Consider the following 25149-nt stretch of genomic DNA (forward strand, 5'->3'; position numbering starts at 1 on the left):
CTCAACCACTGGATCTACCTTGCAAGAAATTCTGAAAGAAGCAGAAATGGAAAGGAGGTGAGAAGGCACAGAGTGGCTACATGGAAAAAAAGACCCAACTATATACTTACTGTACACAAGAGGCTTTATACACTTTAGCTCCAAAGGCACACATAGGCTCAAAGTGGTTAGAAGAAGATATCCCATGCAAACGGAATTCAAAAGAAAGTGGGTAGCCATATATATATATATATCATACAAAATAGACTTCAAGCCAAAAACAGGAATAAGAGACAAAAGGGCCTTTATATAATGATAATGAGCTCAATACATCAAGAATATATAATAAGTGTAAATATATATGCACCCAACATAGGAGCACCTAAATGTATTAAGCAAATACTAACTGATCTGAAACGAGAAATAGACAATAATACAATAATAAAAGGGCAATCCAATACCTCACTCTCAGCAATGGATAGATCATCGACAAAGAAAAACCAAAAGAAAATGTTTAAACCGAACCAAACTTTAGAACAATAAACTTAACAGACATATATAAAACATTCCATCCAACAGCTGCAGCATACACATTTTTCACAAATGCAGATGGTACATCCTCCAAGATAAAGCATATAAGACACAAAACAAATCTTAGCAAATTTCAGAAGATTGAAAGCATTCTCTTTTCTGACCACATTGGTATGAAACTAGAAATCAACAAAAGGAAAGCTAGAGAATTTACAAATATGTGGAAACTAAACAACACACCTTTAAAAAACAAAAGAAATCAAAAGGGAAATTTAAAAATATCTCAAAACAACTGGAAAAGGAAGTACAACATACCAAGTCCTATGGGATGCTGCAAAAGCATTTCTGAGAGGAAAGTTTAAAGCAATAACTCCATATACTATGAAACTAGAAAAAAAAAATTAAACAACCTAACTTTAAACCACAAGAGCATAAAAAGAAGAAAAATTAAGCACAGGATTAGGAGGATGAAGGAAATAATAAATATCAGAGCAAAATAAATAATACAGCAACCAGAAAAACAATAGAAAAGATGAAAAAACTAAGAGCTGACTTTTTAAGGTAAACTAAATTGACAAATCTTCAGCTAAACTAACTTAAATAATGAGAAAGAAGACTCAAATAATAAAATTAGAAGTGAAAGAGGAGACATTACAATTGATATTACATAAATACGTAGAATCATAAGAGACTACTATGAATAGTTATACACCAACAAATTAGATAACCTAGAAGAAATGGATAAATGTTTAGAAACACACAACCTAGTAATGCTGATTCAGGAAAAAAAATAGAAAATCTGAACAGAACAATAACAAGTAAAGAGACTGAGTAAGTACTCAAAACCTCCCAACACAGAAAACCCCAGGACTAAACAACTTCACTGGTGAATTCTACCATACATTTTAAAAAGAATAAATGCCAATCCGTCTCAAGCCCTTCCAAGAAATTGAAGATGAGGGAACACTTCCGAACTCATTCTACAAGACCAACATTACCCTGTTACCAAAACCAGATAAAGACTCTACAAAAAAAGAAAACTATAGACCAATATCCCTGAGGAATGTAGATGCAAAATTTTCAACAAAATATTTGCAAACTGAATTCCAGAACACATTAAAAGGATTATGTACCATGACCAACTGGAATTTACCTCTGGGATGCAAGGATGGTTCAACATATACAAATCAATAAATGTAATATATCACGTTAATAAAATGAAAAAAAAAAACATGATCATCACAATAGACTCAGAAAAAGCATCTGACAAAATACAACAGATGATAAATTTTATGTTATGTGTTTTACCACCATTTTTTTAAAAGACATAATAGCCTGGCAATCAATGAAGTCTTGTAGACAAAGTCATTTTCATGGTTCATTTGAAAAGTTTCAATGTTGTGCATGCTTCCACAGTTTGGTGTACTAAGTTTTGTTTTGTTTTTAATTTTGTCTAGTTTCTCAACAACTAGAAGAATTTTGAAATGTCATCCAGAATAACCAGGACAACTTTCATAACCCTTCTAGTTAAAAGATTCATGAATGGTTCTGCAGTACTAGAGTAGACAAGGTAGACAATCTGTTCAAGTGCTTCCCCAATTGTGGGATTGGTGACGACCATAGTTTCATTTTGTACCTTAAAGTCTTCCTTTGGGAATATGCCAACAAGGAATGTCATCTGGCCTTGACTGCCAGTTGTGATACTTGATATTGTCTACACAGTCTTCTACTGTGTTAGTTTTGGCATCATTTAGTGGCCTGGGATAGACTGCACATGCTCCCACATCAATTACACATGCTCCTACATCAATCATACATCAGTTACAACCTGCGACCAAACATCTGTCTAAGTGTAAATATTTCCTTTAGCTCTTAAGAGAGGAATCACAATTGGCCATTCTGTAGCTTCTGGAAGCTTCACAAACTGTTTTCACAACCATTCTATTAATTGATTTGGACCATCAGTAAGGTAAAAAACACCTGGTTAATATTTCAGGATCATCATGATGCAAGAGATGAAAACTGAAGAGTAGAATTTGATGAACAAACTTCTCCTTGAGACAAATGTTTTAAAGTATCCAGGCTAGATTTCTAAAGACGGAAATAATGCACCAAAGGTATTAACATTTTTAAATGTTCACTCTGAAAGTATTTCAAACCTACAAAACAGTTCCAGGGGTACAGATGGTTCCCTTTTACCAGTCTTCCCCAGATGCTGACATCCTGCATAACCACAGTACAGTTGTCCAAGCCAGGAAATTAATATTTATAAAACAGTATAACTACGGATCTTATTCAAGTTTCACCAATTGTCCCACTAATGTTCTTTTTGAAAGCTTTTTTGTGGAACCTGGTGAGTATCACACATCACATTTGTTATACTGCCTTGGTCTCATCTAATTGTGGACAGATCCTCATTTTCTTTGTCTTTTACAGCCTCAACACTTTCAAAAGGTATTCAACTGTTTTGCGGACTGTCCCTCAGTTTGCGTTTGTCTCATGTTTTCTCATGATGTAGAATGCAGGCTGTACATTCTGGGCAGGAATATCACAGTGTACCTACCATACTTGGGGAGAGTGGGGTAGGACACATGATGTCTCTATCTCAATACTGGTGGTATTAACTTTGACTGCTTGGTTGTGGTGGTGTGCCTGATTTCTCCACTAAGCAGTTTCTGTTTATTCCCCCTGGATATCTTGTGAGGAAATGCTCTGCCCTCCTAAGTTTAGCATCTACTGACAGCTCTTGCCTGCAAAATTACTGCTGTGGTGTTTGCCAAATAGCAGTATTTTATTTCCATCCTTTCTACATTTATAATTGGGATTCCACTGAAGGGAGGATCTGCCCCTTTTATTTATGTATTCACATCACAATGGACCAAACATTTCCTTTTCTATGGGTATGAACAATTTTTAAGATTTTGGATGGACCTGATAAATTGCCTTCAGAAAGAGCGTACAGATTTACACTCCCTCAGGTACTACATGAGTCTGTCACCTTTCTATACCCATACCAACAGTAATTATGTACAAATAAATTCATTTGTTTAAAAAAAGGATATCTAGTAATTACTTACCTTTGCAGTTTATTGCCTCTTATGTATCTTCACTGTTCATTTGTTTTTCATCTTCCATCATTTGTTATTTTATATAACACTGCACATTTTACCCTTGTCACCTATGTGTTTACGAGATCTTTTTGCACTGAGGATATTATTACAAATGGAATTATTTGTAACATATTTTCTCAATTTCTTTGCATTTTACCTTTACTAATGAATGCCAATTTTACAGTTTTATATGGTCAAATATATTGATGTGTTCCTTTTTTATTTGTGCTGTTGTAGAAAGTTCTTTACCAAATAAAGATACTCAACATGCTCTCTTAGATTTTTGATTAAGTCCAAATTTTTATATGTATTTCTTTTATTCTTCTGGATTATATTTCACTAGGCTTTCCAACATAAACTTTTTTCTTTGTTTCAGTATTTTCCCCCAAAGTTCAGGAATTTTTAAAGGTAGAATTTAAATCACTGGGGAAAGATATATATAACTTTTAATATTAATATGATGCTAACCATCCATTTGGGGGAAAAAATTCCCTACTTCACCCTATTTATAAAAATGGATTCCACATGGATATGTGTATTTGAAAAATATTTTTTATCAGGAAAATACAAACTCTACAAATCTAGTCAGCTGGATAAATACATGGCAGATTATCTATCCCTGGACAGTTTGCTAGCATTAAAGTGAAATAAATATGATTAAGATATCCTTCATAACTGAGAGCATACACTATAAAATCTTTTTACTGTTCACGAAAAGTTTCTCTTAAGTTTCTGGTTACGTTCAAGTCTCCTTATCAGGACAGCTATACCCCAAAGCAAGATTTTTATTTGAATAAAAAGGGGTCCATAAGTTGAAATAAATAACAGTATAAAATATATATTTACAAACATTTATGATTACTAACATAAATATTAATTTATATTACATGTAGGCATAATAGAAGATGATAAAAAGATAACTGTAAGGAAGACGAGGAAAAATACAAAACCAAGTCAGGGATTCAGGTCTCTTTTTGTCAACACAACACACAAAGGCCCCAAATGCTATATGTAATTAGCTGTAAACATCTCATGACAAACCAAACATCCAGGGGGCTCCCTTTGCCCAGGATGCATTACCGGATGTGGTACGCCCTGAAGCACTTGGCATGGACGCCCTTCTGGCACTTCTCACAGCGGGTGTTGGTCTGTGAGTGGCACAGGGCACACCGGGTCCTCTTGTCCTGGTGGATGATCCAGTGCCCAATCATGTCAAAGCGGCTCTCGGTTTCCAGCCGCCTGCTTCGCCTCCCCTGGGATGATGTATCCGCGTTGCTCTCTAGGTACACGCAGGCCACATATCTCCGGAAGGCCAGAAGGTCCACCTGGGCATCATGGCAGCATATCCTGTGCAGCTGCCATGCATTGTTAAGAGCAGCGTCAATAACATAGCCAATGAAACTCGAGTACCACTTCATACCCCGGATCTTCACCTTGTACTTGGCGATGTTCTGGTCCATGCGGCCGACACCCCCGACCTTCTCCTGGTACAGCCTCAGCAGGGATGGCTGATGAACCTGGGCCTGCGTCTTGGCTGCTCCCGAGTGATGGTTGGTCAGCCCCGCTGGCTCTATGCCCACAGCGTTGGAGCAGATGTTGACCACACTGCTATCATGCCAGCGGCACACAATGATCTCCTCACTCTCATCAACTTTGTAATCAAACGAACCCCTCTTCATTCTCTTCAGTTCTTTGGGATCTTTAAGGGGACATCGTTCAGTTCTGTACTCACGAACAGTTCCTGTGGCCTTCACTCCTTTCTTCCTTAAAATGGACATCAATTTGACACTTGTAAAAACCTTGTCAAAAAATATGTGGTATGGCAGACACCCACGTGTCTGAAGTGCATCCACAAATTTCACCACCATACTGCCTCCTAGGTCCAGGCCCCTGTCTGGCTTGGTGAACAGTGTGCCCTGTGAGGGCTCGAACCACACCAAATAGCCCCTGCTGGTCGTCCCACACCAGATCTTGTAGCCCAGCCGCACAGGTTTCCCCGCAGGCAGATGCTTGGACCCCCGGTGTCCAAAGTACTCACACATAGACTCGCCAAAGCTGTAGAACTCTTCCAAGGGTGCATGCTTCTGGAAATTGTAGTTCATGCGGACAATGAGAGGCCTCACCTTGGCAAACCTATCACTTTCATCAAGCTCATTGTTATCTGCAAAATGCAGGTATGAGAAGATCAGTTCAAATCTGTCCCTTCTAATTGCATCAGCCACAAGATGATGATGTGAATCAGGGGATGTTTCCCAAAACATCCTTCTCCTTGGATAGGAGATATACCCACTTAAAATCAAAATGCCCAAAACACACTTCAATTCCTGGGCTGTGAGACCCAGGTTGACGTTCTTCTGCCAAGCATAACGATTGGTTTCATTAACAATAAAATTAATTGTTCCTTCATCAAAAAACAATTCAAAGAGGCCTACAGGACTCAGTTCCTGGCTTTTGAGATCCTCCATATGAGGATCTGATGCTGTCCAACTGGTGAAGTCCGGGCAGATATCTCTTTTGGTCCAAACACGTTGAGGTTCCACTACTGCCTTTTGCTTCTTCATGGCTGGCTGCAGCTGCGGGTCATCACCCTCCTCCCCGGTGCCAGAGTCCTCAGGCACAACAAAGGCATGCAGCACATTGCCAGGCAGGTGGGTTCCTCGCCGGCCATCTTCATCACCCGAGTCCTCATCAGTGAAGTCCCCTGAAGCACTGTTGGGCGGTGCAATGAAGATATCCTCCCTACTCTGGCCAGACTCCTCCTCCTCCAGAGCATTCAGAACCTCAAGCAACTTCATGGACTTCAGCTTTGGGCCGGTTCTTCTCCCAGTAGTGAGGCTGCTGCGATGACAGGAAACAGAATGAAGAGAGGCCATGCAGGAAAGCCAGTGCTTCAGCAGAAAACTCCACTAAAGCACTGCCCAAGAGGAGGGCACTCCCACTGCAACAGCATCTTGGATGTAACACCATAAGGCATAGTGCCAGATAAGTGAATTTTCCAGACAAACACAAATTATTCATGTAAGTGCAGAAGTATCTTAATGAAGGGAGACATTCTAAAGAGGTATTCCATACTTCCTTTCCTTCTTAAATAAAGTGTCTGAATAGAGGATCCCCTCTAGTGATGAATCCAGGTGCCACCTGGTTAACAGTAACTGTCAACGGGAAGGCTCGGCTGCCGAAGTGACATCCACCGATGTCTCCTGACTCAGTGGCCCTAGCAGCTCTGCTTTCATGCTTCTGCCTTATCTGTCTCTTCCCTTTTTCTTATTCACTTGGCATATATAAGTTTCCTCACTTCCCAAATTCTCAAACTCTCCCTACTTGAACTCTCACTATCCAAATTCAGGACCTAAACAGATTCAGACAGATTTTCACAAAGCTCCCTCAACATCTGATATCCTACTGCATACTAACTGCTAAATAGATTCGGAAACATGGAAACCCCTGCTATTCTAACTCTCCCTGTACATGTAGGAACCAAATACAAGAGATATCTGTATTTAGTGGGCACCAACCACGAGCAGGTGCTGCCCAGGGGCTGGCAGTGAGCACACTCCACTCCCTGACCTGCATAGCACTTGTTTCCAAATGGAGGAGACAGATGACACATCAACAAACACGCAGCTATGCAGGACGGCATCAGGTAGTGATGAGGGCCATCCTGAATAAGGGACAGAGAGTGCAGCAAAGGAATAGGGCTGGGGGTGCTACTTTAGACATATGATGAGGGAAGGCTCACAGGGCAGATGGCCTGGAGAGGTGGAGTGAGCCTTGCAGACAGCTGGAGACTGGGTGTCCCAGAGGGAGAGAAAGAACTGTAGGTGCAGGTGCAAGGCCCTGTGGTTGAAGGGACCTGATATCTATGAACAGCAAGGAGGTTAGTGACACTGCAGAGGTAGCGAGCAGAGGAGAGTAGAGCAGAGGTGGCTGGGTCCAGGGCCAAGGCCCCACAGGGCTCCAGAGGTCCTGATCAGGACTTCCAGTTGTATTCAGTTATCACAGGAAGCCCCTGAGGGGATGGAGCAGGACAGTGAGGGGTCAAATACATTACTCTGGCTATGAGAACAGACTGGACTTGGGAAGGTGGGCACTGCTGCTGCCCTATGCCTTGGCCTCTGCATGAGAAAAGCCATGTACCAGAGGGAGGATGCAGGCTTTACCACAAAGGCTATTTCTCTGCCTGCTCTTAGGCTTTGGAGTTTAAGCTGCATCAGAGATTCACTCCAACCTCACTTCCAGGACACTGACTCCACCAGCCACCCCTGCTGGAGGCTAGAGCACAAGAAGTCTGACCTCTGGGGAGATGAGGTAAGCTCTCAAGCTCTCCATGGCCAGCCAGAAAGGGAGAGGAAAGCTGAAGCTCTTCCTTTCCATGGACCTCGAACTAAGACACGTTCTCAAAGGGTAACAGCCATCTTCATGCCTCCCCTGACCTCCCCTGGTCTACAGCAGCAGATCCAGGACTGCCCAGCCACAATCTCTGCTAGTCTCACCACTCAAACAGGCCCTCAAACACCTCTGTGCATACCTGTTCAAACCCTCGGAGTGAGAAAGCCTGCAGGAACTGAGGCAGCCCCCCAGACAACCATCTTGTGTCTTGAAAGATGAGGAAAGTAAATCATGTTTTTAGATCAAGTGCGGAACTAGAGCTACACAGCTGCACCCATACTGTACCATACACACTCCTTTGTCTGCCTTGTCTTTTCTCCAATCTTCCTCTCTCCTCTCCCTCCTTGGTGCTTCATAGACACCAAGTGCTTAGGGTGGGCAGCAGGACTGAGAACTGAAAATGTTATAGATTTGGTCTTTCAAAAGCAGAGAAGTAAATATAGTTAGCCTTGAATAACATGGGTTTGAACTATGTGAGTCCACTTATACATAGATTTTTTTCGGTAAATACGTCCTGGAGTACTACATGATCCTCAGTTGGTTGGAACCGCCAGTGCAGAGGGCCCGATTATAAAGTTATACACAGATTTTCAAATGCGCAGAGTCAGCACCCCTAATCCCCATGTGTTCAAGAGTCAACTGTACTTGCATAAAGCCTTTCAACAAACATTACTCCTACCTTGATGATGAAGCCATGGTATATTGTGAACATGAGGTTGTCTTTAATTGCAGAGTCTAAGAATCTGTAAGAAAACAGAAGTCAGTTTTAAGAAATCATATCTTAATTAGCAAAGGAATAGGACCTTCTCTACCATTTAAGGGAAAAAAATCTCAAGATTCACTATCAACCAGAGGGAAATGGATCAAGTACACACAGGAAATGAGGTGTAGTTGACTGGCTAGTCAGAGGGAAAAAGAACAAGCTCCCCCATCTCATACCTCACAACAAAATACATTCTAGAGCAGGGTTTCCCACAGTCAGAACTATTGGCATTTTGTTTCTTGTGGGGGGGGCTGCCCTATGTATTATGTGATGTTTAACAGCATCCCAGGCCTCCATCTACTAGATACCAATAGAACAACTACCCCACTAGTTGTGAAAAACGAAAAGGTTTCTAGACAAATGTCCTCTGGTGGGGAGAGTAGGAGGTAAAATCTCCCCTGGTTGAAGACTACTGTCCTACATCAGCACTGCCAATAGAACTTGCCACAATGATAGAAATGTTTTATATCAGTGCTGTCCAATATGGTAGCCATAAGCCACATATGGGTATTAACCACTGGATATATGGCTAGTGTGACTGAGAAATTGAATTTTTAATTTTATGTAATTTTAAGTAATTCAAATTTAAATAGTCACATGTGGTGGCTACTATATTAGATAGTGAAGTCCTAGATGTATTAAGTATTAATTGCAAAAAAGCAAAACTTCTAAAGTATATTAATGACCACAGAGGGAAACCTTTCTTATAGAAAACACAGAAACTTAAAGGAAGGTGGATAATTTTAACTACATCAAACTTCCAACAAATCTGTAGTAGGCAGAAGGCCCAAAGGACCCCAAATAGGTTGAACTCAAATAGGGCTACACCAAGACACATTATAATTAAATTGTCAAAAGTCCAAGACAAAGAAAGAATTTGGAAAGCAGCAAGAGAAAGAGAAATTACATACAGGGGAATCCCTATAAGACTAGTATCAGATTTTTCAACAGAAACTTTTCAGACCAGGAGAGAATGGGATGATATATTGAAAATGTAGAAAGAAAAAACTATCAGCTAAGAATGTTATTCCCAGCAAGCTGTCCTTCAAAATTGAAGACATAAAGACTTTAACAAGCAAACAAAAGCAGAGGGTGTTCATACCACAAGACCTGATTTAAAAATAATGCTAAAAGGAATTCTTCAAGTAGAAGTAAAAGGGCACTAATTGTATCATAAAATCATAGGAAGAGAGTGTAAAACTCATTGGTAATGGTAACTATGAAGTCAGTCAGGTAATAGGGGTGTATAATTCACTAACAACTCTAGATTTAAAGTTAAAAGTTAATGCATATATGTAGATTCTAGAAAAATGGTACCGATGAACCGGTTTGCAAGGCAGAAATAGAGACACAGATGTAGAGAACAAATGTATGGACACCAAGGGGGGAAAGCAGGGGGAGGGGAGTGGAGGGGTGGGATGAATTGGGAGATTGGGATTGACATATATACACTAATATGTATAAAGTAGATAACTAATAAGAACCTGCTGTATAGCACAGGGAACTCTACTTCGTTTTACTGTACAGTAGAAACTAACACAACATTGTAAAACAACTATACCCCAATTTAAAAAAAAAGGAAAAAAAACATTCTAAAACAACTATAACTACAATAATCTGTTATTAGATACATACTATAAAAAGTATGTAAACTGTAGCATCAATAATCTAAAATGTGAGGGGGAGGAGAAGTAAAAGAGTGAAGTTTAGAAATGTTATAGAAGTTAAGGTGTTACCAGTTTAAAATAGGGAGCTATCATTTCAAGATTATTTTATGTAAACCTCATGGCAAACACAAAAGAAAAACTTATTGTAGTTACACAAAAGAATATGATAAAGAAGTCAAGGCATAATGATACGATAATTCATCAAATCATAAAAGAACACAACAGGAATAGAACAAAGGATTTATAAAACAGAAAACGATGAACAAAATGAAAACAGTTAGTCCTTACCTATCAATAATTACTTCAAATGTAAATTCATTAAATTATCTGACCAAAAGCCACGGAATGGCTTAATGGATAAAAAAGAAAGATCCAATGATATGCTACTGACAAGATATTCACTTGACCTTTAAATATACATATAGGCTGAGTGTAAAAGGATGGAAAAAGATATTTCAAGCCAATAGTAACCAAAAAAAAAAAAGAAAGCAGGGGTAGCTATACTTACATCAGTCGAAATTAACTTTATTAAAATGGAAACAAGAAAATAAGATAATTACATAATGAAAAACAACAATCCATCAAAAGATATAACAATTGTAAATATTTAAGCACTAAATATTTGAGCACCTAAATATATAAACCAAATACTAAGAGAACAAAAAGGAGAAATAAATGGCAATAAGGTAAGAGTGGGGGACTTTAATACCCCACTCTCAACAATGGTAGATCATTCAGACAAAGAATCAATAAGGAAACATCAGACTTGAACACCACTATAGACCAAACGCACATAAAAGACATATACAGAACATTCTATTCAACAATAGAAAAATATACATTCTTCTTAAGCACACACAGAACATTTACTGGGATGTTAAATGTTAGGCCACAAAAAAGTCTTACCAAATTCAACAAGACCAAAATCATACTAAGTATCTTTCCTGAACACAGTGGTATAAAGCTAGAAATCAGTAACAGGAGGAAAACCAAAAAACTCAAGAATGCACAAAAATAATTCTCCTGAACAATCAATGTAGCAAAGAAGAATTAAAAGGAAACTAAAAAAGTATCTTGAAACAAACAAAAATGGAAACACAATATAAAAAACAGGGGATGTTAGCAAAAGCAGTTTTAAGAGGGAAGTTTATAGCCATAAACACATACAGAACGAAAAGACAACTATCTCTAACAAATGACCCAACTTTACACCTCAAGGAACTAGAAAAAAGAACAAACTAAGCTTAAAGTTAGCAGAAGGAAGGAAACAATAAAGATTAGAGCAGAAATAACTAAAGGAGAGAAGAAAAAAATGAGAAAAGATGAACAAAACTAAGAGTTTGTTCTTTGAAAAGATAAACAAAATTGACAGACCTTTAGCTAAACTATCCAAGAAAAAAAAACAAACCAACAAAATTATAAATCAAAGAGGAGACATTACAACTGATACCACAGAAATACAAAGGATCTGTGCACCTGAAACTATCACATTGTTAACCAGCTATACTCCAGTACAAAATAAAAAGTTAAAAAAAAATACAAAGGATCATAGAGGGTAGTAGGAACATTTATCTGCCAACACACTGGACAATGTAGAAGAAATGGATAATTCTTAGAAACAAAAAATATACCAAGACTGAATCAAGAAAAAAGAGAAAAACTGAATGAACCAGTTACTAGTAAGGAGACTCAATCAGTACCCAAAACCTCCCAACAAAGAAAAGCCCAGGACCAGATGGATTCAAGGTGAATTTTACCAAACATTTAAAGAAGTAATGCCAATCCTTCCCAAACTCTACCAAAATATCAAAGAGAAGGGAACACCCCTAAACTCATTTACAAGGTCAGTATTACCATGATACCACAGCCAGAATAAGGACATTACAAGGAAGGAAAACTACAGACAAATATCCTTGATGAATACAGATGCAAAAATTCTAAATAATATACTATCACACCAAATTCAATAGTACATTAAATGATCAAATGGGGTTTATCACAGGAATGCAAGGATTCTTCAATATATGCAAACCAATCAATGTGATATGCTGTATTAACAAATTGAAGGATAAGAACCATATGATGATCTCAATAGATGCAGAAAAAGCTTTCGACAAAATTCAACAGCCATTTATGATAAAAACTCTCCAGAAAGTAGACTAGAGGGAACCTGCCTCAACATAATACAGGCCATATATGAAAACCCACAGTCAGCATCATTCTCAATGGTGAAAAACAGAAACCATTTCCTCTAAGATCAGGAACGACACAAGGGTGCCCACTCTCACCATTATCATTCAACATAGTTTTGGAAGTTTTAGCCACAGCAATCAGAGAAGAAAAAGAAATAAAAGGAATCCAAATCAGAAAAGAAGAAGCAAAACTGTAACTGTTTGCAGATGACATGATACTATACATAGAAAATCCTAAAGACACTACCAGAAAACTACTAGAGCTAATCAATGAATTTGGTAAAGTAGCAGGGTACAAAATTAAGGCACAGAAATCTCTTGCATTCCTATACACTAATGATGAAAAATCTGAAAGAGCAATTAAGGAAACACTCCCATTTACCACTGCAACAAAAAGAACAAAATACCTAGGAATAAACCTACCTACGGAGACAAAAGACCTGTATGCAGAAAACTATAAGACACTAATGAAAGAAATGAAAGACGATACAAACAGATGGGGAGATATACCATGTTGTTGGATTGGAAGAATCAACATTGTGAAAATGACTATACTACCCAAAGCAATCTACAGATTCAATGCAATCCCTATCAAACTACCAATGGCATTTTTCACTGAACCAGAACAAAAAATTTCACAATTTGTGTGGAAACACAAAAGACTCCGAATAGCCAAAGCAATCTTGAGAATGAAAAACAAGAGCTGGAGGAATCAGGCTCCCTGACTTCGGACTATACTACAAAGCTACAGTAATCAAGACAGTATGGTACTGGCGCAAAAACAGAAATATAGATCAATGGAACAGGGTAGAAAGCCCAGAGATAAACCCACACACATATGGTCACCTTATCTTTGATAAAGGAGGCAAGAATATACAATGGAGAAAAGACAGCCTCTTCAATAAGTGGTGCTGGGAAAACTGGACAGTTACATGTAAAAGAATGAAATTAGAACACTCCCTAACACCATATACAAAAATAAATTGAAAATGGATAAAAGACCTAAATGGAAGGCCAGACACTATAAAACTCTTAGAGGAAAACATAGGCAGAACAGTCTATGACAGAAATCACAGCAAGATCCTTTTTGACCCACCTCCTAGAAGAAATGGAAATAAAACCAAAAATAAACAAATGGGACTTAATGAAACTTAAAAGCTTTTGCACAGCAAAGGAAACCATAAACAAGAGGAAAAGACAACCCTCAGAATGGGAGAAAGTATTTGTAAATGAAGCAACTGACAAAGGATTAATCTCCAAAATATACAAGCAGCTCATGCAGCTCAATATCAAAAGGACAAACAACCCAATCCAAAAATGGGCAGAAGACCTAAAGAGACATTTCTCCAAAGAAGATATACAGATTGCCAACAAACACATGAAAGGGTGTTCAACCTCACTAATCATTAGAGAAATGCAAATCAAAACTACAATGAGGTATCACCTCACACCAGTCAGAAAGGCCATCAACAAAAAATCTACAAACAATAATTGCTGGAGAGGGTGTGGAGAAAAGGGAACTCTCTTGCACTATTGGTGAGAATGTGAATTGATACAGCCACTATGGAGAACAGTATGGAGGTTCCTTAAAAAACTAAAAACAGAACTACCAGATGACCCAGCAATCCCACTAGAGGGCATATACCCTGAGAAAACCATAATTCAAAAAGAGACATGTACCACAATGTTCATTACAGCACTATTTACAATAGGCAGGACATGGAGGCAACCTAAGTGTCCACCGACAGATGAATGGATAAAGAAGATGTGGCACATACATACAATTCAATATTACTCAGCCATAAAAAAAGAAACAAAATTGAATTATTTGTTGTGAGGTGGATGGACCTAGAGTCTCTCACAGAGAGTGAAATAAGTCAGAAAGAGAAAAACAAATACCATATGCTAACACATATATATGGAATCTAAAAAAAAAAAATGTTTCTCATGAACCTAGGGGTGGGACAGGAATAAAGATGCAGACATAGAGCATGGACTTGAGGACATGGGGAGGGGGAAGGGTAAGCTGGGACAAAGTGAGAGAGTAGCACTGATATATATACACTACCAAATGTAAAATAGATAGCTAGTGGGAAGCAGCAGCACAGCACAGGGAGATCAGCTCGGTGCTTTGTGACCACCTAGCAGGATGGGATAGGGAGGGTGGGAGGGAGATGCAAGAGAGAGGGGATATGGGGATAAATGTATACATATAGCTGATTCACTTTGTTGTACAGCAGATACTAACACACCAGTGTAAAGCAATTATACTCCAATAAAGATGTTCCAAAAGAAAAAATCATACACCATGATTAAGTGGGAGTCATCCCTGGGATGCACGGGTGGTATTGATAAAACATATGCAAATCAACGTGATACACAACATCATTAATAGAATGAAAGATAAAAATCATAGGAACATCTCAATAGGTACAGTAAAGCACTTGACAAAACACCATATCCTTTCAAGATAAAACTCTCAACAACTTACGTACAGAAGGAACATATCTCAACATAACAGAGGTCACAGATGACAAGCACACAGCTAACATCATATTCAGTGGTGAAAGACTGAAAGCTTGTCCTCTAAGATCAGGAACAAGACAAGGATACCTACTCTCACCACTCGTATTCCACACAGTACTAGAAGTCCTACCAGAGCAATAAATTAAGAAAACGAAATAAAAGGCATCAGAATTGGAAAGGAAGAAGAAAAACTGTCTCTATTCACAGATGACATGATTTTACATACAGAAAACCTTAAACACTTCACAAAAAAACTGTTAGATCTAATTAATGAATTCAGTAAAGTTGCAGGATATAAAATCATGGGCTTCCCTAGTGGCGCAGTGGTTGAGAGTCCGCCTGCCAATGCAGGGGGCACGGGTTCGTGCCCCGGTCCGGGAAGATCCCACATGCCACGGAGTGGCTGGGCCCGTGAGCCATGGCCGCTGAGCCTGCGCGTCTGGAGCCTGTGCTCCGCAACGGGAGAGGCCACAACAGTAAGAGGCCTGTGTACCGAAAAAAAAAAAAAATCAGTAGCATTACTATACTTTAAAACTGAATTCTCTTAAGAATTGGAGAATGGGACTTCCCTGGACCAGTGGCTACCATTCCATACTCCCAATGCAGAAGGCCCAGGTTTCATCCCTAGTCAGGAACTAGATTCCATATGCTGCAACTAAGAGTTCTCATGCCGCAACTAAGGATCCTGTATGCCGAAACTAAAGATTCTGCATGCTGCAAGTAAAGACCCCACATACCACAACTAAGACCTAGTGTAGCCAAAAAATAAATATTAAGAAAAAAGGGAATTGGAGAATATTACCCCACTACAATAGCATTAAACAATAAAATATATAGGAATAAATTTAACCGAAGAAGTAAAAAAAAAAATCCCTATACTGGAAACTACAAATCATTGATGAAAGAAGCTGAAGACAAAAATATCCCACGATTATGGATTGGAAGAATTAATATTACAATGTCTATACTACCGAAAGCCATCTACAGATCCAATGCAATCCCTATCAAGATTTAATGGCATTTTTTATAGAAGTAGAAAAAACAATCCTAAAATTTGTATGGAACCACAAAAGACCTCAAATAGTCAAAGCAATCCTAAAAAGAAGAACAAAGCAGGAGGCATTACACTTCCTCATTTCAAACTATATTATAAGGCTATAGTAATCAAAGGGATCAAGATGGCAACGTGAGAGGACATGGAGCTCACTGCCTGCCACAAACAAATCAAAAATATATCTATACGTAAACAATTTTCACTGAAAACTGAGTGGAAACTGGCAGAAGGACTGCTGTACAAACAAGGATGTAGGAAAGATAGACACGTGATCAGGTATGAAGGGAAGAAAAGATGGGGTCAGGACCTGGTGCTCCTGGAAGGGGACTTAGAAGAAATGGAAGATTATAAGGGCAGACACCTGCCCTGGGAAGTGAGCAATTCAAGCCACAGATTAGGTGCCCCAGTCCTGGGGTGCTACATGGAGGAAATTAGATATTTTTCCAAAGAAAATACTGAACGGCCAACAGGTACATGAAAAGGTGCTCAACATCACTAATCGTCAGACTTCCCTGGTGGCGCAGTGGTTTAGAATCCGGCTGCCAATGCAGAGGACATAGGTTCGAGCCCTGGTCCGGGAAGATCCCACATGCCGTGGAGGAACTAAGCCCTGTACGCCACAACTACTGAGCCTGCACTCTAGAGCCCGCAAGCCACAACTACTGAGCCTGCGTGCCACAACGACTGAAGCCTGTGCACCTAGAGCCCGTGCTCCGCAACAAAAGAAGCCACCGCAATACGAAGCCCGTGCACTGCAGTGAAGACCCAACGCAACCAAAAATAAATAAATTTATTTTTAAAAAATCACTAACCGTCAAGGAAATGCAAATCAAAACCACTGTAAGATATCACCTCACTCCTGTTAGAATGGCTGCCATCAAAAAGACACATCAAGCATGTGGAAAAAAGGGAACCCTTGTGCACTACTGGTAGGAATGCAAACTGGAACAGCCACTACGGAAAACAGTATGGAGGTTCCTCAAAAAAGTAAAAATAAAGCTACCATACAGTCCAGCAATTCCACTTCTGGGTATACATCCAAAGGAAATGAAGTAACTATTTGAAGAAATACCTGCATCCCCACATTCACTGAAACATTATTTACAATAGCCAAGATGTGTCCACTGAAGAAAATGTTCACTGAACATTCACTGAAACATTATTTACAATAGCCAAGATGTGTCCACTGAAGAAAATGTGGCACATATATATAATGGAATGTTATTCAGCCATAAAAAAGAAGGAAATCCTATCATTTGTGACAGCATGGATGCACTTGAGGGCATTATGCTAAGTGAAATAGGTTAGACAGAAAAAGACAAATATCGTATGATCCCACTTATATGTAGAATCTAAAAAAACAAACAAATGAACTCATATAAAAAGAGGGTGGTGGGTTTAAGAAGAGGGAATTGACTGACGGTGGTGAAGAGGTCAAGTGTCCAGGTATAAAATAAATGAGGAAGTCTCAGTTTATAACTGGGGAAATATGTACATGACGACCATAGGTAACACTGCTGTATAGTACCTTTGGAACTTGCTAAGAGATTAAATCCTAAAAGTTCTCATCACAAGGAAAAAAAATTTCTTCTTCATAACTATATGAGATGGATGTTAACTTACTATAGCAATTTACAATATAAGTATGACAAGTCATTATGTGGTACAGTTTAAACTTATACAGTGTTGTATGTCAATTATATCTCAATAAAACTGAAAAAAAATTAAAAAGCCAACTTCAAAACAACAGGAACGTTTCGTGGAGTTCTTACTCACCCTTGACCTACCCCCTTTCCAGTGCTGCAGCAATCTTAGTCTTGAGTAGCCAGAAGCCCAATTCCCAGTTTTCCCCTCAAACTAAAGGGAGAAAGAGCAAACCTGATTGCAAATTATTGTGTATTTCTGCTCTAACGTGTCTTAAGGATACCTAAAACACTGGTGTGGCAGAAAAAGCTGTGAGGCAGAATACAAATCCACAGACATCTGGAGCAACAGACTGTGTGTAAAGATACATAACAGACCATTTAAGGCTATTTGGAAATACAGGACATTCAAAAGCTTCCACGTATATGGAGGAATTTAAGAAAGCCACATACAAGACCAAAACACACGCTCAGAAAACTCCTGAGACCTTAAACTTTTACCTCGGGCTAATCCCAAGATTAAGAGTAACCTAAGTGATGAAGGAGTGTCCCAGCAAAGAGCAAATATGTAAAGACGGGGAGAGGTAGATGGTCTTTTTTGTTTTTTTTTTCAGTGTTTTTTTGTTTGTCTCAGCTCCTGAGATTCATGGAATTCTCTGTCAAAAGATTAGCTGAACACAAGCTATAGGAACAGAGTCTTCAGTGATCACACATGACAATATACAGTCTTTGCAGAAATAGTTTGGAAAAGTCCCAAAACAAATGAACTACAATGGCCTTCAAAAAATTTAAAAAAGCAAACCCTGGGGAAGGCAAGGAGTCTAATTTCCAGAGTTACCACATCATAATAGAAAAACATTCAATTTTTAGCAAAAAAATCACAAGGCACATAAAGAAACAAGAAAATGTGGCTCATTTAAAGCTGACAGAACCAACTCTGAGGAAACCTAGACATCAGACTTACTAGACAAAGACTTTAAAATAATCATCTTAAATACGCTGCAAGTAAATGGAAAACATGGACAAAAACTAAAGGAAATCAGGCAAACAATATATAAACAAAGCTGAAATGAAAAATTCACTAGAGGAGTTCAACACCAGAGTTGTGAAGGGAGGAAAAAAAGGACTGAACATAGGACTATTAAAAATATCAACTCTTACAAACAGAAAAAATATATATATATGAAGAAAAGTGAACAGAGCCTAAGAGACTTGTGGGTCACCATCAAGTCAGTCAACATACACATTCTGAGAATCTCAAAAGGAAAAGAAAAAGAAAAGGGCACAGACATTACTTGAGAAAACAATAGCCATAAGTTTCCCAAATTTGAGGGAAGACACAGGTCTACAAATCTTGAAGCAGGATAAACTAAAGAGACCCACACCAACACACATCATAATCAAACTGGCCAAAGCCAACGCAAGAATCTTGAAATCAGGAAGAGAGAAGCAATTCATAGTATAAAGGATCTGCAATAAGATCATCAGTCAATTTCTCATCAGAAACCTTAGAGGCCAAAAGGTAGTAAGATGATATATTTAAAGTGCTAAAAGAAAAATAATTGCGAACCACGATTTCTATATTCAGCAATACTGTCCTTCAAAAATGAGGGAGAAATTAAGATATTCCCAGACAAAGAAAAGTTGAAGGAATTCATTACCACTAGACCCACAATACCAGAAATGCTAAGGAGAGTCCTTAATGTTGAAAGGAAAGGATGCTGGACAGTAACTCAGTCATACTTGAGAAAAGATAAAGTTACCAGTAAGGGTAAATATATAAACCCATATTTAAAAAATAAAAAACATTGTTGTCATTTTAGTTTGTAACTCCACTTCTTATTTTCTACAGAATTTAAAAGATGAATGCATAAAAAACAATTATAAATTAAAGATGTAATTTTTGACATCAGTAATATAAGGGGGGAAGAACTTTGTAAGAGAGGAGTTTATGTATGCAACTGAAGCAAAGTTGCTATCAACTGAAATTAATTACATTAGGATATTCTATATAATCCCATGGTAACTGCAAAAAAAACCCTAAAGAATATGCATGAAAGGAGATTAAAAGGAAATCAAAACATGTCACTGCAAAAACTCAACTAAACAAAAAAGGTAGACAGTAATGGAGGAAAATGAGAGACAAAAGAGCTATGATAGATAGATAGACAGACACAAAACAAATAGCAATGTGAAAAATAAGTCTCCCCCTTTCAGTAATTATTTTTAAAGTAAATAGATTAAACTATCTAATCAAAAGGCAGATATAGGGGAGGTGATATCAACAGATGAAGGACTAGGAAGCTCTAGGTCCTTATTCCCCACAGAAATGCAAGTTAACATCAATATATGGGCCAGAATACCTTTATGAGAACACTACTAAATTGGAAAAACCCAGTTTTCCTCCTCCTGGGTAGGAAAAAAACCAGTCTTTCCCTCCTTTGTTTCTCTCCTGTGTGTCTTCTTTACCACTCGCACAGAACATTTCACTTCTGACACTTCTAGTGACCAAATTCGGGGTGGGGGGGGTCCACGCAAGTAACTCTCTGCAACACCAGCTGGGTGTCCTATAATTCTGACACTATCTACCTGGAGACAGTGTCAGATCCCACAGGTTAAGGGCTCAGTACCACAAAACTGCTCCCCACCTCGGATGCCAATTACAAGTAGTAGGTCCCCAGGTTACCCACAATTTCTGTCTGACGTGGCTACAAATCAGGGGTTCCCATGATCCCTTCCTTGGGTTCAATGAATTTGCTAGAGTGGCTCACAGAATTCAGGGAAATGCTTTATGTTTACCAGTTCATTAAAGGATATGATAAAGGATATAGATGAACAGCCAGATCAAGAGATGCACAGGCCAAGGTATGGGGAAAGGGTGCAGAGCTCCCATGCCCTCTTCAGGCATGCCACTCTCGCAGCACCTCCATGTGTTCACCAATCCGGAAGCTCTCTGAATCCCATACTTTTGGGATTTTTATGGAGGCTTCATCATGTAGGCATGATTTATCATTAATCCCATTTTCAGCTCTCTCCCTTCTCAAGAGAATGGGTGGGGCTGAAAATTCCAAGCTTCCAATCATGGCTTGGTCTTTCTGGTAACCAGCCCTCATCCAGGAGCCAGCCAGGCACCCAACCAGAGTAACCTCATTAGAACAAAGGACACTCCTATCACGCAGGAAATTACAAGGGTTTCAGGAGCCCTGTGCCAGGAACCCAGGTCAAAAACCAAATATTAGGACAAAAGATGCTCCTAGTGCTCTTATCACATAGGAAATTACAAGGATTTCAGGAGCTCTGTTCCAGGAACAGGGGCAGAGATCTATATATGTTTTCTATTATCTCATAGCCCACCCCATGGGCTCTGGCCACAGACCCCTTTCAGCAAAATGATACCCAAGTCAAAAGATACTGGCACATTACTAGAACCCCATGCAATCATTAGTAATCATTCCAGTTCATCATTTTGTTGTATGAGGATGTCTCCCAAGGTTAGGCCACTCCGGTTTGCAGTCTTTCATTCGATCATATCAGGTTCCAAAAGCAGGAGTGGTTTCAGCAAACATATGGCTTCACTCTTTCAGACATCTGACATAATTGAGCTAAGAAACAATGTCATCTCTTGCTCTGAGCTCTTTTGAGGTACTAATGTAATACTGAATTTACCTTTTACACAACACATTTATTCACTACTTACCCTTAGCTACTATTCCTCCTTCTCCTCATTTATACCCAAACTCTTCCATTTTTGGAAGGTTCATTAGATTCAACCATTGCGCTGGTCTAGGTTGCAGAAAGCAATATTAGCCTAGCAAGTGCCTTCCCTCAGTCCACTCCCATTTAGAGGGTGAGGTTACGTAGGTACAGAACTAGTGGGCTATCTTTACCACCAAGCAATATAGCTGCATTCAGTCTTGTGAGATGGGATGAAGGCACATTCTGCCCCATCAGGCCCTTAGGAATTCTGACATAAGGTTTAAAAATATAGTTATAGTTTCTTGCTTAGGAATCAATCAACTTGTATTTGCAGCCCTGGTCACATGACCACTGCCATCAGGTAGGAAAAACAAACAAAAAGTTGAGGTGATGTGAGGAAGAAAAAGGAAAAAAAAAGAGAGAGAGAAAACAACTATAGTTACTATACCAACATCCTCCTCCTTTGTCAAGAAGGTAAGTCATATCAGCATCCTTTGTCACCCCTACTTCCCTAGATCCACCAGAAAAATAGAGGAATCTATCCAGTGGGGAAACTCTCCTAGTCCCACTCATGTTTAGTATGAGTAGACACTCATGAAGGTGTGTAAAGCCAGCCCTTCATGCCTTTATTTTCCTCCATTTTAGACAACCAATGCTTCAAATGCCCATTCCAATTCTCTATCAAACTAGTACTCAGAGGAGAATATTTCTCTGCGCATTGTTGGACATTACAGACTGTAAAATGTGTTCCTTGGTCTAAAGAAATGATAGTCAGCAATCCAAGTCGGTGCAGTATCTTCTGTTCCAGTTCTTTCACAGTATTCTGAGCATTTTCATCTACCATTGGGCAGGCATAGCCCTGTCCAGAGTCAGTGTCAGGACCCATTTGTAGCCCCCCATGGCTACCAGCATTGTCTCACATGCCAACCATGATCAGAGCCTTCCCACCAGGGAATCTGCCATATAGCCATGTGCAATCTCTGTCTCTTTCGTTGACAGAGAGAACTTCTCTTACTGGCATTTTGTGCATGAGAGTACAAGAAGACTATGAGGAAATTCAACCCACCTTTACTTTGCTGCAGTGACCCCTATGTCCATACATTTCACGGACCCAGGTGGCCATCTCAAGGGAGCACACAGGAGTATCTGCTTGTTGATTCCAATCACCTACTAAACCTGGAAAAGAGTTCTTCTGATGGGCACTGACATGTCCTACTTTAATGCACCCCTCAAATTTCCACAAGCCTATGCCCTACAAGGGCATCCCTTTAATGGGCCAGGTTTCCATTGCCCTCCTGCCTGACCATATGGCCAGTCTATTGGCCAGTATCCATGAATTGATAAAAACCCAAACATAGGGGCTTATACCATCGTTCAATTCTTCCATCACTGTTAGGAAAACAGCGTGCAAGTCAGCCCACCAATCTGATTTGTTTTACCTTCTTCAATCAGAGTGGCGGCCTTCCAAATAGGATGTTGTCCATTCACCTTCTAAATGCCATCCACAAATGAAGCAACTCTTTGTTGGTCAGTTGAGAGTTCTTTATAGGGCACTGTCCAAGTGACAAAAGAATCCAGCAACTCCTCACACAGTCAGTCCTAGAGAAAAAGAAGCCCCCTACTCGTGAGTATCTCCTTGCACTCCCCAGGCAGCATCATCCTGTATAAACCATTTCTATTTTATTATGAAATCCTTCCAGGCACTGACATCCCCATTAGAGTGATTCTCTGACATCATCCTACACATTGAGTATTTCAGGTTTTAAGATAATTTTACGTCCTTCAGTCATAGGGGTAGCTTCAATTAATAATGTCAAATGGCAAGATAGTAAATGCCCTTCAAATGGAAATTGTCTAGTATAAATTCCCAGTAGTGATCGCTGGGAGGCACTCACAGGCTTTTGTCATACACCGCAGTCTAGGCTCCACGGGCTATCACACAGAGAATTTGTCCCTACCAGCAATCCAACTTCTATTCCACACTCCTTACTGGTTCCTATTTATCATGTCCGATTAATATTGCTCAAAGGGTAGAGTTACATGCCTTCTGTTTACAATATTAGGTAGGGGAAACATCCCCCAGATACAACATCCATCCCCATAATACAATCAGAAAAAAGAGACGCAACCACTTCACATAAAGCCTGTTCAAACAACAATTCTACAAACTGCAATCTTAATTCTATCAACCCTCACTGTGGCCTCCATTAGGATCACATCAACAGGTTTTGTCTTACAATATTAGGTAGGGGAAGTGTTCCCCCAGCCAAACACAGTATCGATTCCCATAAAACATTCAGGTAAAGAAGACACAACTTCTTTACATAAAGCTTGTTTAAACATTTCAACGTTCACAATCTTATTAACTCTTACACTTTTTTTTTTTGGCTGTGCCACGTGGCTTGTGGGGATCGTAGTTCCCTGACCAGGGACTGAACCCAGGCCCTTAGCAGGGAAAGCACAAAGTCCTAACCACTGGACCGCCAGGGAATTCCCAACCCACACTTTTATATTCTCTAAATCTAACTGTAGCCTGTGTCACGGCTTCACCAATAGGTCTTGGTACCACAGTTCGTAGGACTTCTGTATCAACCCCCTGACCATTTTACCCACCCATGTGCAAAAGGCTTTGGGTCCTTAGTAAGGGTTGAGCCAAGCTACCCTGGCCCTTTTGTCAACTTGATTAATCTGCCTAACCACTGCCCCAAGTGACTGCTGGTGAGGTTCCTCATTGTAGTCCCTGCCTTCTGGCTTTTTACTTCTCCAAACTGGGATAAATAGAGCAAACTTGTTTGGGACCCCTACATGCTGGGGGACCAGCAGGAGATCCCTTTGGCTAACACCCAGTCTTTGGTATTGCTGTATTAAAACCTTTGTTTTAACCCCATCAATGTCCATTTTATTAATCCCACTTCTTTTTGTTTTTTTTTAATTAACATCTTTATTGGAGTATAATTGCTTTACAATGGTGTGTTAGTTTCCGCTTTATAACAAAGTGAATCAGCTATACATATACATATATCCCCATATCTCTTCCCTCTTGCGTCTCCCTCCCTCCAACCCTCCGTATCCCACTCCTCTAGGTGGTCTTCATCCCACTTCTTAACAACCATCTAAATAAAGATTTCCACCCTGCTGAGACAAGTCTTGTGACTCTCCCCTTTCTGTTTCACCTTTCTTTCACCCCTATCAATATTTGCTTAATTCACCTTATTCCTTAATAACCATACAAAAATTTCCACCCTGCTAAGACCAGTCTCTTGATTCTTTCCCCTGCTTTTTCTTGTTCTCTTGTCCCAGGAACGGGGGTCAGAGACCAACGGAAAACCAAAGCCAATAGAAAAACAAGAAGGGATTCCATTGAAAAGGGTAGGAAAAGTTCATGGCATTTTGCACACACATGCTTCTCCCCCATCTCAGTGTAGTTAGGTGCAACTAAGAGAAAACCTAGTTCTGGTTTGCCTGGGGCCTGCCTAAGGGACAGATTTCTGTCTCGCCAGAGTTGGAGCACTGACAGGCATGTTGGCATGGTTTGGAAGACACTGAAAACACAGGCAGGTGCCACAGCACAGTAGCTGCGGAGATTCTGCAGTTCAGCA

General features: G+C 39.5%; 1 protein-coding gene across 1 annotated transcript in view; it reads right to left on the reverse strand.

Annotated features, from left to right (window-relative positions):
* Positions 1-4696: 4696 nt before the first annotated feature.
* PGBD2 (piggyBac transposable element derived 2) overlaps positions 4697-25149 on the reverse strand; it is a 28849-nt gene continuing 8396 nt past the window's right edge. The window contains exons 3-5 of the mRNA XM_007456515.1: positions 8689-8752; positions 7136-7281; positions 4697-6458 (exon numbers count right to left, since the gene is read on the reverse strand). Coding sequence (XP_007456577.1) covers positions 4697-6458; positions 7136-7281; positions 8689-8752 — 1972 coding nt within the window. The remainder of the gene's footprint in view (positions 6459-7135; positions 7282-8688; positions 8753-25149) is intronic.

This window comes from Lipotes vexillifer, unplaced genomic scaffold (assembly GCF_000442215.2).
Source record: "Lipotes vexillifer unplaced genomic scaffold, Lipotes_vexillifer_v1.1 scaffold814, whole genome shotgun sequence".
Taxonomy (NCBI): Eukaryota; Metazoa; Chordata; class Mammalia; order Artiodactyla; family Lipotidae; genus Lipotes; species Lipotes vexillifer.